This window comes from Triticum aestivum, chromosome 2A, assembly GCF_018294505.1.
Source record: "Triticum aestivum cultivar Chinese Spring chromosome 2A, IWGSC CS RefSeq v2.1, whole genome shotgun sequence".
NCBI lineage: Eukaryota > Viridiplantae > Streptophyta > Magnoliopsida > Poales > Poaceae > Triticum > Triticum aestivum.
In genome coordinates this window covers 520,233,698-520,245,660 of record NC_057797.1, presented here as the reverse complement: position 1 = coordinate 520,245,660, position 11,963 = coordinate 520,233,698, and the positions used below count along the sequence as shown (strand labels likewise).

The 11,963-nt window shown below is 44.0% G+C and overlaps 1 protein-coding gene across 1 annotated transcript; it reads right to left on the bottom strand.

Annotated features, from left to right (window-relative positions):
- Positions 1-1,899: 1,899 nt before the first annotated feature.
- On the bottom strand, positions 1,900-3,769 carry LOC123185488 (uncharacterized; the record flags this gene model as incomplete). The annotated part of the gene is made up of 3 exons (XM_044597364.1): positions 1,900-2,988; positions 3,163-3,536; positions 3,571-3,769. Coding segments are annotated over 3 exons (1,662 nt in total), but the record flags the coding sequence as incomplete, so codon positions are not given.
- Between the last annotated feature and the right edge of the window lie 8,194 nt (positions 3,770-11,963).

Below are 11,963 nucleotides of genomic sequence, written 5' to 3'. Positions count from 1 at the left end.
TCCATGAAGGCTTCTTCAACTTTCTTGGGTTCAGATATTGAGACGAATGCGAAGTGCCCACAGAAGTTTGCGTGCTGTGTTGCCCTCGAACGAGTGAGTGGACCTGGTGCATTGATGCTATAAATTATTCTCTCAATTTGTACTTCATTTGCAACACGAGGATGTACAGGAAGAAGATTTTGCTCTTGCTGATCATTGTCATTGTTAGAAGGATTGTCTTCAGGTTGATCAGGTGCGGAGATGATAAGTTCCTCTTCAGGCTGAGCTTCAGAAGGTATGATTTCTCTAGTTCCCATAAGTTTGATTGATTCACTGGATGGAACTTCATCTAGCACATTTGGCAGGTGCTCTCTTTGCGAGCCGTTAGTCTCATCGAACCGCACATCCACCTTTCAACCACTTTATAGTGAAAAAGGTTGAAGACTCTGTAGGAGTGCGAATCCTTTCCATATCCAAGCATAAAACCTTCATGTGCTTTTGGTGCAAATTTTGAAGTGTGATGTGGATCCTTGATCCAGCACCTGGCACCAAATACTCTGAAGTAACTGACATTTGGCTTCTTGCCAGTAAGGAGCTCATAGGATGTCTTGTTGATAAGCTTGTGAAGATAAACACGGTTGATGATATGGCATGCAGTATCAATGGCTTCAGGACAGAACTTTCTTGGAGTATTGTATTCATCAAGCATCGTCCGGGCCATCTCAATAAGTGTTCTGTTCTTGCATTCCACGACGCCATTCTGCTGCGGTGTGTACGGAGCTGAGAATTCATGTGTAATGCCCAAAGTATCAAGATAAGTGTCTAGACCAGTGTTCTTGAATTCAGTGCCATTGTCACTTCTGATGTGCTTGATCTTGACGCCATAGTTGTTCATGGCTCGATTGGCGAAGCGTCTGAAGACATCCTGCACTTCAGTCTTGTAGAGGATTATATGCACCCAAGTATATCTTGAATAATCATCAACAATGACAAAGCCATAGAGACAAGCAGTAGTAGTAAGAGTTGAGTAATGAGTGGGACCAAAAAGGTCCATGTGGAGCAGTTCGAAGGGTTGAGTCGTTGTCATGATTGTCTTCGAGGGATGCTTGGCCCTCGTCATCTTTCCTGCTTCACAGGCACCGCATAAGTGATCCTTCTTGAACTTGATGCCCTCGATGCCTATGACATGCTTCTTCCTTGCAAGGGTGTGGAGGTTCCTCATGCCAGCATGCCCTAGCCTCCGATGCCAGAGCCAGCATTCAGAAGCTTTTGCTAGAAGACATACGGCAAGTTGTGGTCCTGCTGAGAAATCTACCATGTACAAATCATCTTTCCGATACCCTTCAAACACTAGAGACTTGTCAGATTCCATTAGAACAAGGCAACGATATTTTCCAAACATCACAATCATGTTTAAATCGCAAAGCATTGAGACAGACATTAAGTTGAAACCAAGGGATTCAACAAGCATGACTTTATCCATGTGTTGATCCTTTGAGATTGCAACTCTACCTAGACCCAATACCTTGCTTTTACCAGTGTCAGCAAATGTGATGTGACTTTTGTCAGATGGACGTAAGGTTGAGTCCATGAGAAGGCTTCGCTTGCCAGTCATGTGATTAGTACACCCACTATCAATAATCCATTCTGAAGCAGCTGGTGTCGTACCCTACAGTGCAGTTAGGGGGATAGGCTTCACGAAGAGAATTGTGAAGCATAAACATTTGACGAGCAAGTGGATTATGAAAGCTTAGATCGAGGTTAGGACTGATAGGGCAAGTGGCAAGCGACTCAGGAACAAAATACATAATAAGACCATTTGGGCATTTGATCTTGCGCCCTACAAGATGTTTAAGGTCCCCAGCAATGGCTTCAGACGATTTTGGTTTTCGGCTGGAGACCTTTCCCTGCAAAAGAGAGTTAAGCTTTCTTAGCCACCCACATCTTCAAGGGTGGCTTCGAAGCAATGAGTCTAAGTGCAGCATCTGAGAACTTTGGCTTTGGAGCCCTAGCAAAAAGTCTTGCAGGTGGACAATAGTACTCATAAGGATAAGCAGAATAGTTTTTGGTCTTATGAACATGGCGGTTTGATGAAACGCGCTCATATTCATAGGCCTGAGTAAGGTTTCCCTGCAAAACATTTGCGTTAGTGCGACTCAGGTGAGTCCTCTGTCTGTATGAAGCCTTTGGACCATATGAAGCCTGTGGTCTGGGGTTTGTCTTCTTCACTTGTGGTGTCATGACGACATTCACAGGAAGATTCTCCAAACACCTTTTCGGCACCCAGACTTTCTTCATAGGCGGCCCATTCCTGCAGTTACTACCAATATACCTGGCAAACACTTCACCATTCTGATTCTTAAACAGTTTATAGTTTGCATCAAAGGATTCATCAATAACAATGGGATTAGCACAAGTGAAGCCAGATAGGGTGGATGGATCCGCTGAAGGTTCCTTTGCAGCAACCCATGTGGTTTTGGGGTACTGCTCAGGTTTCCAGTAAGAGCCATCAGCATTCATTTTCCTTTCGAACCCAACACCCTCTTTCCTAGGGTTTCGGTTCAGGATCTGCCTTTTGAGGACATCACATAGTGTCTGATGCCCTTTGAGACTTTTGTACATCCCTGTTTCAAGCAATGTCTTCAACCTAGCATTCTCATCAGCAATAGCAGTGGTATCCTCAGCAGAGGGGTTAGTTACCACATCAACAGTTGAAGATATTGCAATAGTAGCAGCAGTAGAACATTCAGCAACAGAAGTAGCGTTATCACGCTCAAGGCATTTAAGACATGGTGGTTCAAATCCTTCCTGAGCGGGACTGATCTGTTCAGCGCGAAGTGACTCGTTTTCCTTTTGAAGATCTTCATGAGCCGCTCTCAATTTCTCGAGTTCTTGCTTCCTTTGAAGATAATCATAGGAAAGCTTTTCATGAGTTGTTGAGAGCGTTTCATGACGACTTTCAAGTTCCTCATACTTAACATGAAGATTTTTTATGTCTTCAATTAAGGACTGAGATCGAGTCATTTCAGCGTCCAACAGGTCATCGCTTTTGTCTAACAGTTTTTGAATATGTTCCATAGCTTTCTGTTGTTTAGTGGCAAGGGAAGCAAGTTTTGCATAGCTGGGTCCAAATTCATCACCAGATTCATCATCACTGGATTCAGATAGATAGCATTCAATTACCTTAGCATCTTTTGCCATAAGGCATGATGTAGAAGATGATGATTCTGGTTCGAATGTCATCGCTTTGAGAGATTCTTTAAAGTCCTCAAACCAAGGATCATGACGAGTTCGATGACCTTCATAGATCTCAGAGAGACGGTCCCAGATAAGCTTCGCATGATTGAGATGCATGATATTCCTAAACTGATTTTGAGACAGACAGGAGCAGATGACGTCCTTCGCCGTGAGGTTGAGAAGAGTGTACTTGCGAATGTCATCAGCTTCCGCCATCTTGCACAGATCGGTCAGACCAATCTCAGTGACGGTCCACAGCTTGCTGTTCGTCGCCATGAGGCGCTTCTTCATCATGGCCTTCCACTTGGGATACTCGTGACCGTCAAAGATGGGGCATGGCACAGTCTTCATTCCTGTGGTCGACATAACTAAAACTCCAGGCGGTTAAACCAAAATCACATAGAACAAGGGAGTACCTCGCTCTGATACCAATTGAAAGTGCGTTATATCGACTAGAGGGGGGTGAATAGGAGATTTTTATGAAAGTCTTCAATACATGGGAGTTTTGAAGACAAACGATAGAAATGAACCTATAACCATGCAGCGGAAGGTAGACTACCCTAGACGAGCCATAGTCAAGTATTCAATGAGGTGGAGGCACAAAGACTAACAGCAGCTAGGCAGTACGGATCAGGACGGAAGATAATATGAAACCAATCTGAACAAACAGTCACACAGTGAAGACAAATGGACAATGCAAATAGGCACTGACTTCACAAGGGCTAACTGTAAATAAAGAGATGGGAAGGATAGAACCAGTGAGCTTGATGAAGACAAAGGTTTGATAGACCAGTTCCAACTGCGGTGACAGTTGTATGTCTGGTTAGGGCGGATAGGTATTTAAACCTGAGGACACACAGTCCCGGACACCTAGTCCTGAACACGCAGCTTAGGACACTCAGTCCTCACCGTATTCCCCTTGAGCTAAGGTCACACAGACCTCGCCCAATCACTCTGGTAAGTCTTCAAGGTAGACTTCCAAACCTTCACAGACTTCGTTCACCGGCGATCCACAATGACTCTTGGATGCTCAGAACGCGACGCCTAACCGGCTGGAGGATTCACAGTCCTCAAGTGTAATAAGTCTTCAGATCACACAGACAGGAAGACTTAAGTGATGCCTAACACTCTTTGGCTCTAGGTGTTTAGGGCTTTATCCTCGCAAGGAATTCTCTCTCAAAGGCTTCGAGGTGGGTTGCTCTCAAACGACAAAAGTCGTAGTCTAACTCTGAGCAGCCAACTGTTTATGGTTGTAGGGGGTGGGCTATTTATAGCCACTGGGCAACCCGACCTGGTTTGTCTGAAATGACCCTTGGTCACTAAGGAACTGACACGTGTTCCAACGGTCAGATTTCAAACACACACGGCAACTTTACTTGGACTACAAGCAAAGCTGACTTATCCAACTTTGGACAAGATTTGCTCTCATAGTCTTCACTCGAAGACATAGGATTTTTGGTTAAGCATCACTTCAATCATTCTGACTGGTTCTCTTGGACCCCACTTAACAGTACAGTGGTTCCTATGAATCAACAAAGAAAAACACAGAACGACGAAACTGCTAAGTCTTCGCGCTCCTTAGTCTTCACGTGATGTCTTCTCTTATCATAGTATTCAATGTGAATGTCTTCACATACCACCTCTGACTTCAATGTCTTCATACATTTTTAGGGGTCATCTCTGGTAGGAAAACCGAATCAATGAGGGACTCCTACCTGTGTTATCCTGCAATTCTCACAAACACATTAGTCCCTCAACTAGGTTTGTCGTCAATACTCCAAAACCAACTATGGGTGGCACTAGATGCCCTTACAAGGAGAGAGTCCAATGAGTTTCAAACTCCCATCTTCGGATGAGGTGGTCTGCTCTGGATCTATGACCAGGGCAGGGATGATAATTGGTCTTTGAGCGGTGCCTGATGATGGATCCGATGGGTTTCCTTCTTGGAGATGAGGAATAGTGGTTGAGGCCATGAACCCTTCGAAGATCAAGTCTCCTCGGATATCAGCAACGTAATTTAGGCTCCCGAATCTGATCTGATGACCAGGGGCGTAGCTATCGATCTGTTCAAGGTGACCAACTGAATTGGCACGCAGAACAAAGCTGCCAAACACAAAAAGTTGTCCAGGGAGGGAAGTTTCCCCAGAAACAACATCGTTGTTGATGATCGAACGAGCCATTGAACCTTCTGCCGACGACATAATGGAACTCTTAGTGAAAGCACCAATGTTGGTGTCAAAACTGGCCGATCTCGGATAGGGGGTCCCGAACTGTGTGTCTGAGGATCAAAGGTAATAGGAAACAAAGGGGACACAATGTTTACCCAGGTTCGGGCCCTCTTAATGGAGGTAAAACCCTACTTCCTGCTTGATTGTCTTTGATGAGCATATGGGTTAGAAGAGTCGATCTACCTCGAGATCATAATGGCTAAACCCTAGTTGTCTAGCCTATGTCAATTCTGATAGCCTCTACAGACTAAACCCTTTGGTTTATATAGACACTGGAGGGGCCTAGGGTTGTACAGAGTCGGCTTGCAGAAGAAGGAAATTACACATGCGGATGCCAATCTTGCCATCCACGCATAGGATAGTCCTACCTGGACACGGGGAAATGTCTTCTACCTTGTATCTTCACGGCTCATTAGTCCGGCCCATATCACACAGCCCAGACACCCGAGGACCCCTTAGTCCAAGACTCCCTCAGCCTTCCTAGCTACAAGAAACCACACATTTTGTTTATGGCATCACTCGGCCGGCGAAGATGAGACCGCTTGATAACTAGCTTGTTACGGATCGTCCACAAAGTCCAAGCAAGAACCCCAACGCCTAGCCACCTAGTGTGGCGGGACCCCACCGGTGAGGCATGCAATTCCTTACAGAGGTTCGGGAAATTTGATTGGCACCAACTACCACCCACAACTTCCCTAAAACATCTCTAGAGGAATTGAGTGGCAACAAAGTAGAAGAAGATATGATTCGAGTCCTCTTCCGTCTCACAAAGCAAGAAAAAAGCATTTCCAATGCCATTTCTCTTGAGGGCCTCCACACCTTAAGGAACTCTACCTCGGATTCATTGCCAAAGAAATATCCTCATCTTTAACGGAAGCCGCACGTGCCATAGCAGGGTCAAGGGTTCCAGCCCTGGGGAGAGTGATGGCCTTGTAAAGCGATCTCGTTGAGAAGCAGTCAGAGCGCTTAAGGTGCCAGGATACTTGGTCGGGCCACATGGTTGGGGTCTGGAGAGCCAAACACTCTAGTAGTTCTTCCCTAGCCGCCTGTTCCCTGGGGCCAAAGGCGCGCCGGAAGGCGATGTTCCCCAAGTCAAGAAGATCAACCTCAAACATACGGGGTTCAACACAAATGGAGAACAACTCTGGGAAACGCATGCCCAGGAGGTGAGTCCCCACCCACTGATCCAGCCGGAATAGGGTCGACACTTTGGTCCCAACTGAGACCGAAGAACCAATGCGAAGAACGGGAAGTAGAGGGATCAAAAATTGCCAAAAGTGAGACCCCCTAATCTCTGGCAGAAGGCAAGAGGTTGGCCACGCGGGTTGGTCCCAACCGAGATTGAAGAACCAATCTCATATAAGTGATCACATTTAGGCCAAAAATGATTTGGGGGGCCATCGATGGAGCGAGGCGGCAGAATCATCAGCCTTCATACACCGCCGCCAAGTGCACCTAGACATGGTGTAGTGGTCCCATGAGCCCCATATCGATGGCCCCCGCGAGAGCGCTCGTGCTCTGCTGCTGGGCACACTCACCATTGCCACCCTGGGACGAGCATCTTGTTAGCCTCACCTACGGATGAGAAGCCGTAGGACGGCGTCAATGTTGATGGTGGCGACGACAACTTGGTCTATTTCCTGAGCAATGTTGAGAGCATGATGACAGCAAGCTAGGCTGTAAGGATGTGGCAGCCATGCGTGAGCTTTTTTCATCCCGAGTTGTTTTTGGAAAAAATGCTGAACTTAAGCCTAGAGCCCACGGTCCAGGCTGTGAGGATGTGGCAGCCGCGTGTGCACTTTTTATGTCCCGAGTTGTTTTTTGCCTAAATGTGATCTCTTGTACAAGATTACGGAGTAAATTGATTAACTTATGACTATTTGTCCTAAAGTGTGCAATCACTTTGAGTTCCTGGGCTAATGCCGCATTTCACTCGAGCTTGTAGAAAATCAGCAGACAAGAAGTCACCGATGTAGACCAAAAGATGCTCGTGGTCGTGTCTGCATAATAGATCATCGCCCCAGAAAAGGAAACACTGAAGAGGGCATGTAGAACGTCCCAACACTACTAGGTAAAAGCCTAGCAGCAGCGCGGGTTTTAGGCCTATCAGTAGCGCGGGCTGGAGCGCTACTGGTACGGCGCTATAGCTAAAGGTTAGCAGTAGCATGGGTTAACCCACGCTACTGCTATATCGACTTAGTAGTAGCGTTTTCTCCAAACAGCGCTACTGGTAATTACTAGTAGCGCTTCTCCCAGCACGCGCTACTACTATTATTTCGTATTTTATTTCTTTTTTATTTCATGTTTTATTCATACACCTTTATACAAGTTTTCATACAGCAACAATTTAGAGATTATTTTTCCATCATAACGAGTTATTACATCACTCGGTGAAAGAACCATGGACTAGTTTCAAGTGGATGGACATCCACTTGAAACTAATCCGCGGTTCTTTCACCCAATGATATAATAAATATCATCGTCATCATCATCATATCATTAACAACTTATCATCATAATACATCATTGTCATATAACACCTCCTCATGTTCATCGTTTTCATCAATGAGACATCACATAGCAAGTTGGTCACTAGTCATAATCACAACTACTCCTCATCATCAACTCTAACACATTGTACCACATAATAAATATTGTACCTCATAGGACCTACTACATTCTCTTAGAATCTACTATATTCTCTTAGGTAAAATAGCATAAAACAAGACAACCCCTGACTCTCCATTATGGAGAATGGAGATTATCCTGTCTCCAATTCTTGTCTTTCACACAATGTTTCTTCCAAGTACCTCCTTACGACTATCCATACATTTTTTTTCATTGTGTGATTTTCATGTCTCCACCTCTTTTAGAAATCTGATATGGACAGGTGAGATTCGTAGGACGACCTGGCTGTATGTTCAAAACATTAAGGCGACCTTTCTGATACATAAGATGGGGCACACAATCATTCGAGATTTCCTGTTGAAAAACATAGTAATAACTTCGTAGTTAGCAATCTAGTTAAGTTTTAAACGAATTTATGCAAAAGATGCACGGATGTCGTAATAGTACAAAATCTTACCATGGCATCTCCATGGATGTTACCATAGTTCAACACGTGCACTAGTGGCACGTATTGACCATAATGTGGAGGAGTTTTATTATAGATATTGTAATTCTCAAGATCAGTACGAAATGCGACCAGATGATTTTTCTCCTGATAAGTTAACTTAGAGCCATGGGTGTAGTAGGTTCTGTCTACCATGTTCCGCACATTGTTTGAACAATGAAAATAAACTGTCAATGGAAATAAGCTGTCAACTATTTTGAAGTTTGGGAAACTCACATAGCGGTAGAATTGGAAGCGTATCAACAAGGACCCAAATGTCCAAATTGTCTTGGTCGATGTCAGGATCACCAAGATCCATGGTGACAAACATACCCTCTTGAAAATCATACATCTTGCAAAGTCTTCCCAACTCGGGCAACCAAAATGGAATACACTCTCAAAATTGTATAGATTTACCTCAAAATCCATACCATGATGGATCCTTAGGTTAATTTTCTTTGTTTCATTCCTCTCATGATCTTCAAAAACCATCCTCTCCAAGACATAGCGTCTTGCATGGCATGGGATAAGCTAGTCGAATTGTAAAAGACAAAAATTACACGTTGAAGTAGTAGAAGTCGAGCTTAATTACGAAAAAAACACTTTGCGTCGTAGCTTACAGTATCACAATCGAAGGCCTCCTCGAGCTTAATGCTAAAGCGCTGACCTTCGTCCAGGTGAGGCCTGTCGCAGAAACCCCGGTCGTCGTGGCACCAGTCGCACTCCCCCGAGAGACTTTCGTCGTCCGAGTACGATATTTCCTATGTTCATAATTCAAATATTAAACTTGTACATTTAAATATATGTACTATAAAAATTAAATTAGATCATTATTATTCATCACGGGTTGATTATCGGTCTGCCGAGTCTATATGGTGGAGACTCTCCCTCACTGATTCCTCTCTGACATTTGTGACCGTCGGTGATGGTCGTTACTACTTCTTTCCCTAGTGCATAACAAAGGTCTAGCACAAGGAAAAGAAGGAGAAACGACCCCCACGACAACAGTCGGGATTCTTCGTCCTCTCTCATATATGGTGGATAGACTCACTCACAGATTTTTCGACCTTCGGTGTTGGAGCCTCGGCAGACTTAATGTCAACCCGAAATGTCGTTTAATTATTTTTCTAGAAAATCCAGGCCACTCAATATTTCCTACATATTCTAGCACAAGTCATGCCAAAATTCACGAAAAATTCCGGCATGACCTTTTGCTAAAATAGGACATATTGAGCGTCTGAAATTTGCCGGAACGTAAATTAATCAACACTCCGGCAAAACATAGGCCACTCAGAGGTGTAACCTGAACATGACCGGCTACTTGGGCAACCACATATCCTATTTGAGCAACACAAGATATACATGTTTTTATCTACATCATATCTTATATGACTCATATTGACATGGAGATTTGGCTGGTCTCACCTCGAGGTCGGAGGGGGTCGGTGACGGGGATGATGGAGGGGTTCCTTGATTTCTACAAAAACAAAAACCCTATAAATAAAACCCTAGCGAACGACATCGATGCGGGAATAATTGCTTAAACTAAAAAAATAACAACAAATGTGACATGTTCAACTAGTTCTATTAATTCAAATAGTTCTTACTAAATATAAACTTACTATAAATAGAAATAAACTAAAAATAAACTAGTTCAACTAGTTATATTAATTTTCTTACTAAAAATACATTAGTTCTATTAGTTCAACTAGTTTATTAATTTACTTACTAAACTAGTTCAACTAGTTTATTAACTTACTTACTAATTATTTTAAACACTTACTAAAAACAGTAAAAAACTACATTATACAATAGTAAAAAAACATCTACTATTAACCATACTGCCCTAGTTAACTAGTACCATCACTACTACTAATTAACACCTACTACTACTAAAAATCATTATTTATGAACCCTAAATTAACATCTACTACTACTAGAAAACATCTACTAACTAAGCAGTGAGAGAGGAGTGGGGGCTTACAGAGAGGGGAGAGACGCTGGCGGGGAGGTGCTCGGCGACGGAGGTAGGGGCGGCGAGGGCGGGCTCGGGATCGGGAGGCGGAGGTCCTGGGCGGGATCAGGCGGCGGCGGTGAGGTCGAGGGCGGCAACGGTGAGGTCGAGAGCGGCGGCGGGCGGCGGCGGTGAGGTTGAGGGCGGCCTCGGGCAGCGGCGGTGAGGGCAGGCTCGGGCTCGGGTGGCGGCGACAGAGGAGTAGGGGAACAGGAGGGAAAGGAGGACTTAGCAAAATTTTGAGCCTGCGGGTGGTTAAGTCGAACTAGCAGTAGCACTCTTAAGGAAACGCGCTATAGCTAATTTAGCTATAGCACGTTTTAGAAAAAACGCTACTTCTAAAGGAAGCAATTATTTCTTTTGTTCATCCCAATATCAGTAGCGCTTTGTCCTGGAAAAACGCTATAAGTCTAAGCATGTAAAAACATCAAAAATATACATTGGTCATCATTGATCTTTTTGTGTAGAATCTAAATAATCAACATGAATCTTCACCATACCTGTATAGGCACAGGCGAAGATTCATATTGCAGCCACAAATCCTACACATATAGTTCAATGAAGACCAAGTGCTCAAGATAGTTTGAGAAGTAACATATTTAAGGTGGTAAACACCTTGTTCGCTTAGCAGTATGGGACTAAACTTAGTTATTTGCGGTGATACTTAGCAGCAGCGAGTTTTGAAGAAAAATGCTGCTACTGAGTACTTTAGCAGTAGCGCGTCCAAGACAAGGGCGCTACTACTATATCTAGCCTAGAGGCAATGTCGTGGCAATTATAGTAGTAGCGCTTGTTTCACCTAGAGCGCTACTGCTATCGGGATGTTAGTAAGGCGGTTTCCTGGAGCTCGCTACTGCTAATTAGCAGTAGTGTTTGTTTTTAAACCACGCTGCTGCTAAGATTCTGCGTATAAGGTTTTCCCTAGTAGTACAAGTATGATCAGACAAAGATGGGAAATACAAATCTCACACTCTCCCTGACAAGGTTGAGGTTGGCCAAGCATCACTGGTCAGAGCTAGAGCCAGAGAACCAAGACGAACAACCACATTGTCTAAATCCCTACACGGGTAGACTTATTTTGTTGCCGTCTGCATGGCTTGCTTGGATCATAATCAATGATGGATGGAGAATTTTATTCCCAAAATTGCTCAACCCAATGGACCTGGGTTTAGGATTGGGATTATGAACAAAACCATATAAATTACAGTGATTTTAGCTGTCGAATTTAGCAACAGATTGAAACAATTATTTAAACAAAATAGAGAACCATGAGAAGAAGATAGATGACAATGAATCCAAAATAGGTCCTTTTGCCTTGTTCGCAACAATAGTTGTTGAATCCCTTTGAAGGAACCTAAAAGAGAAGATCAGTCATGATGATGGAGGTTTAGCC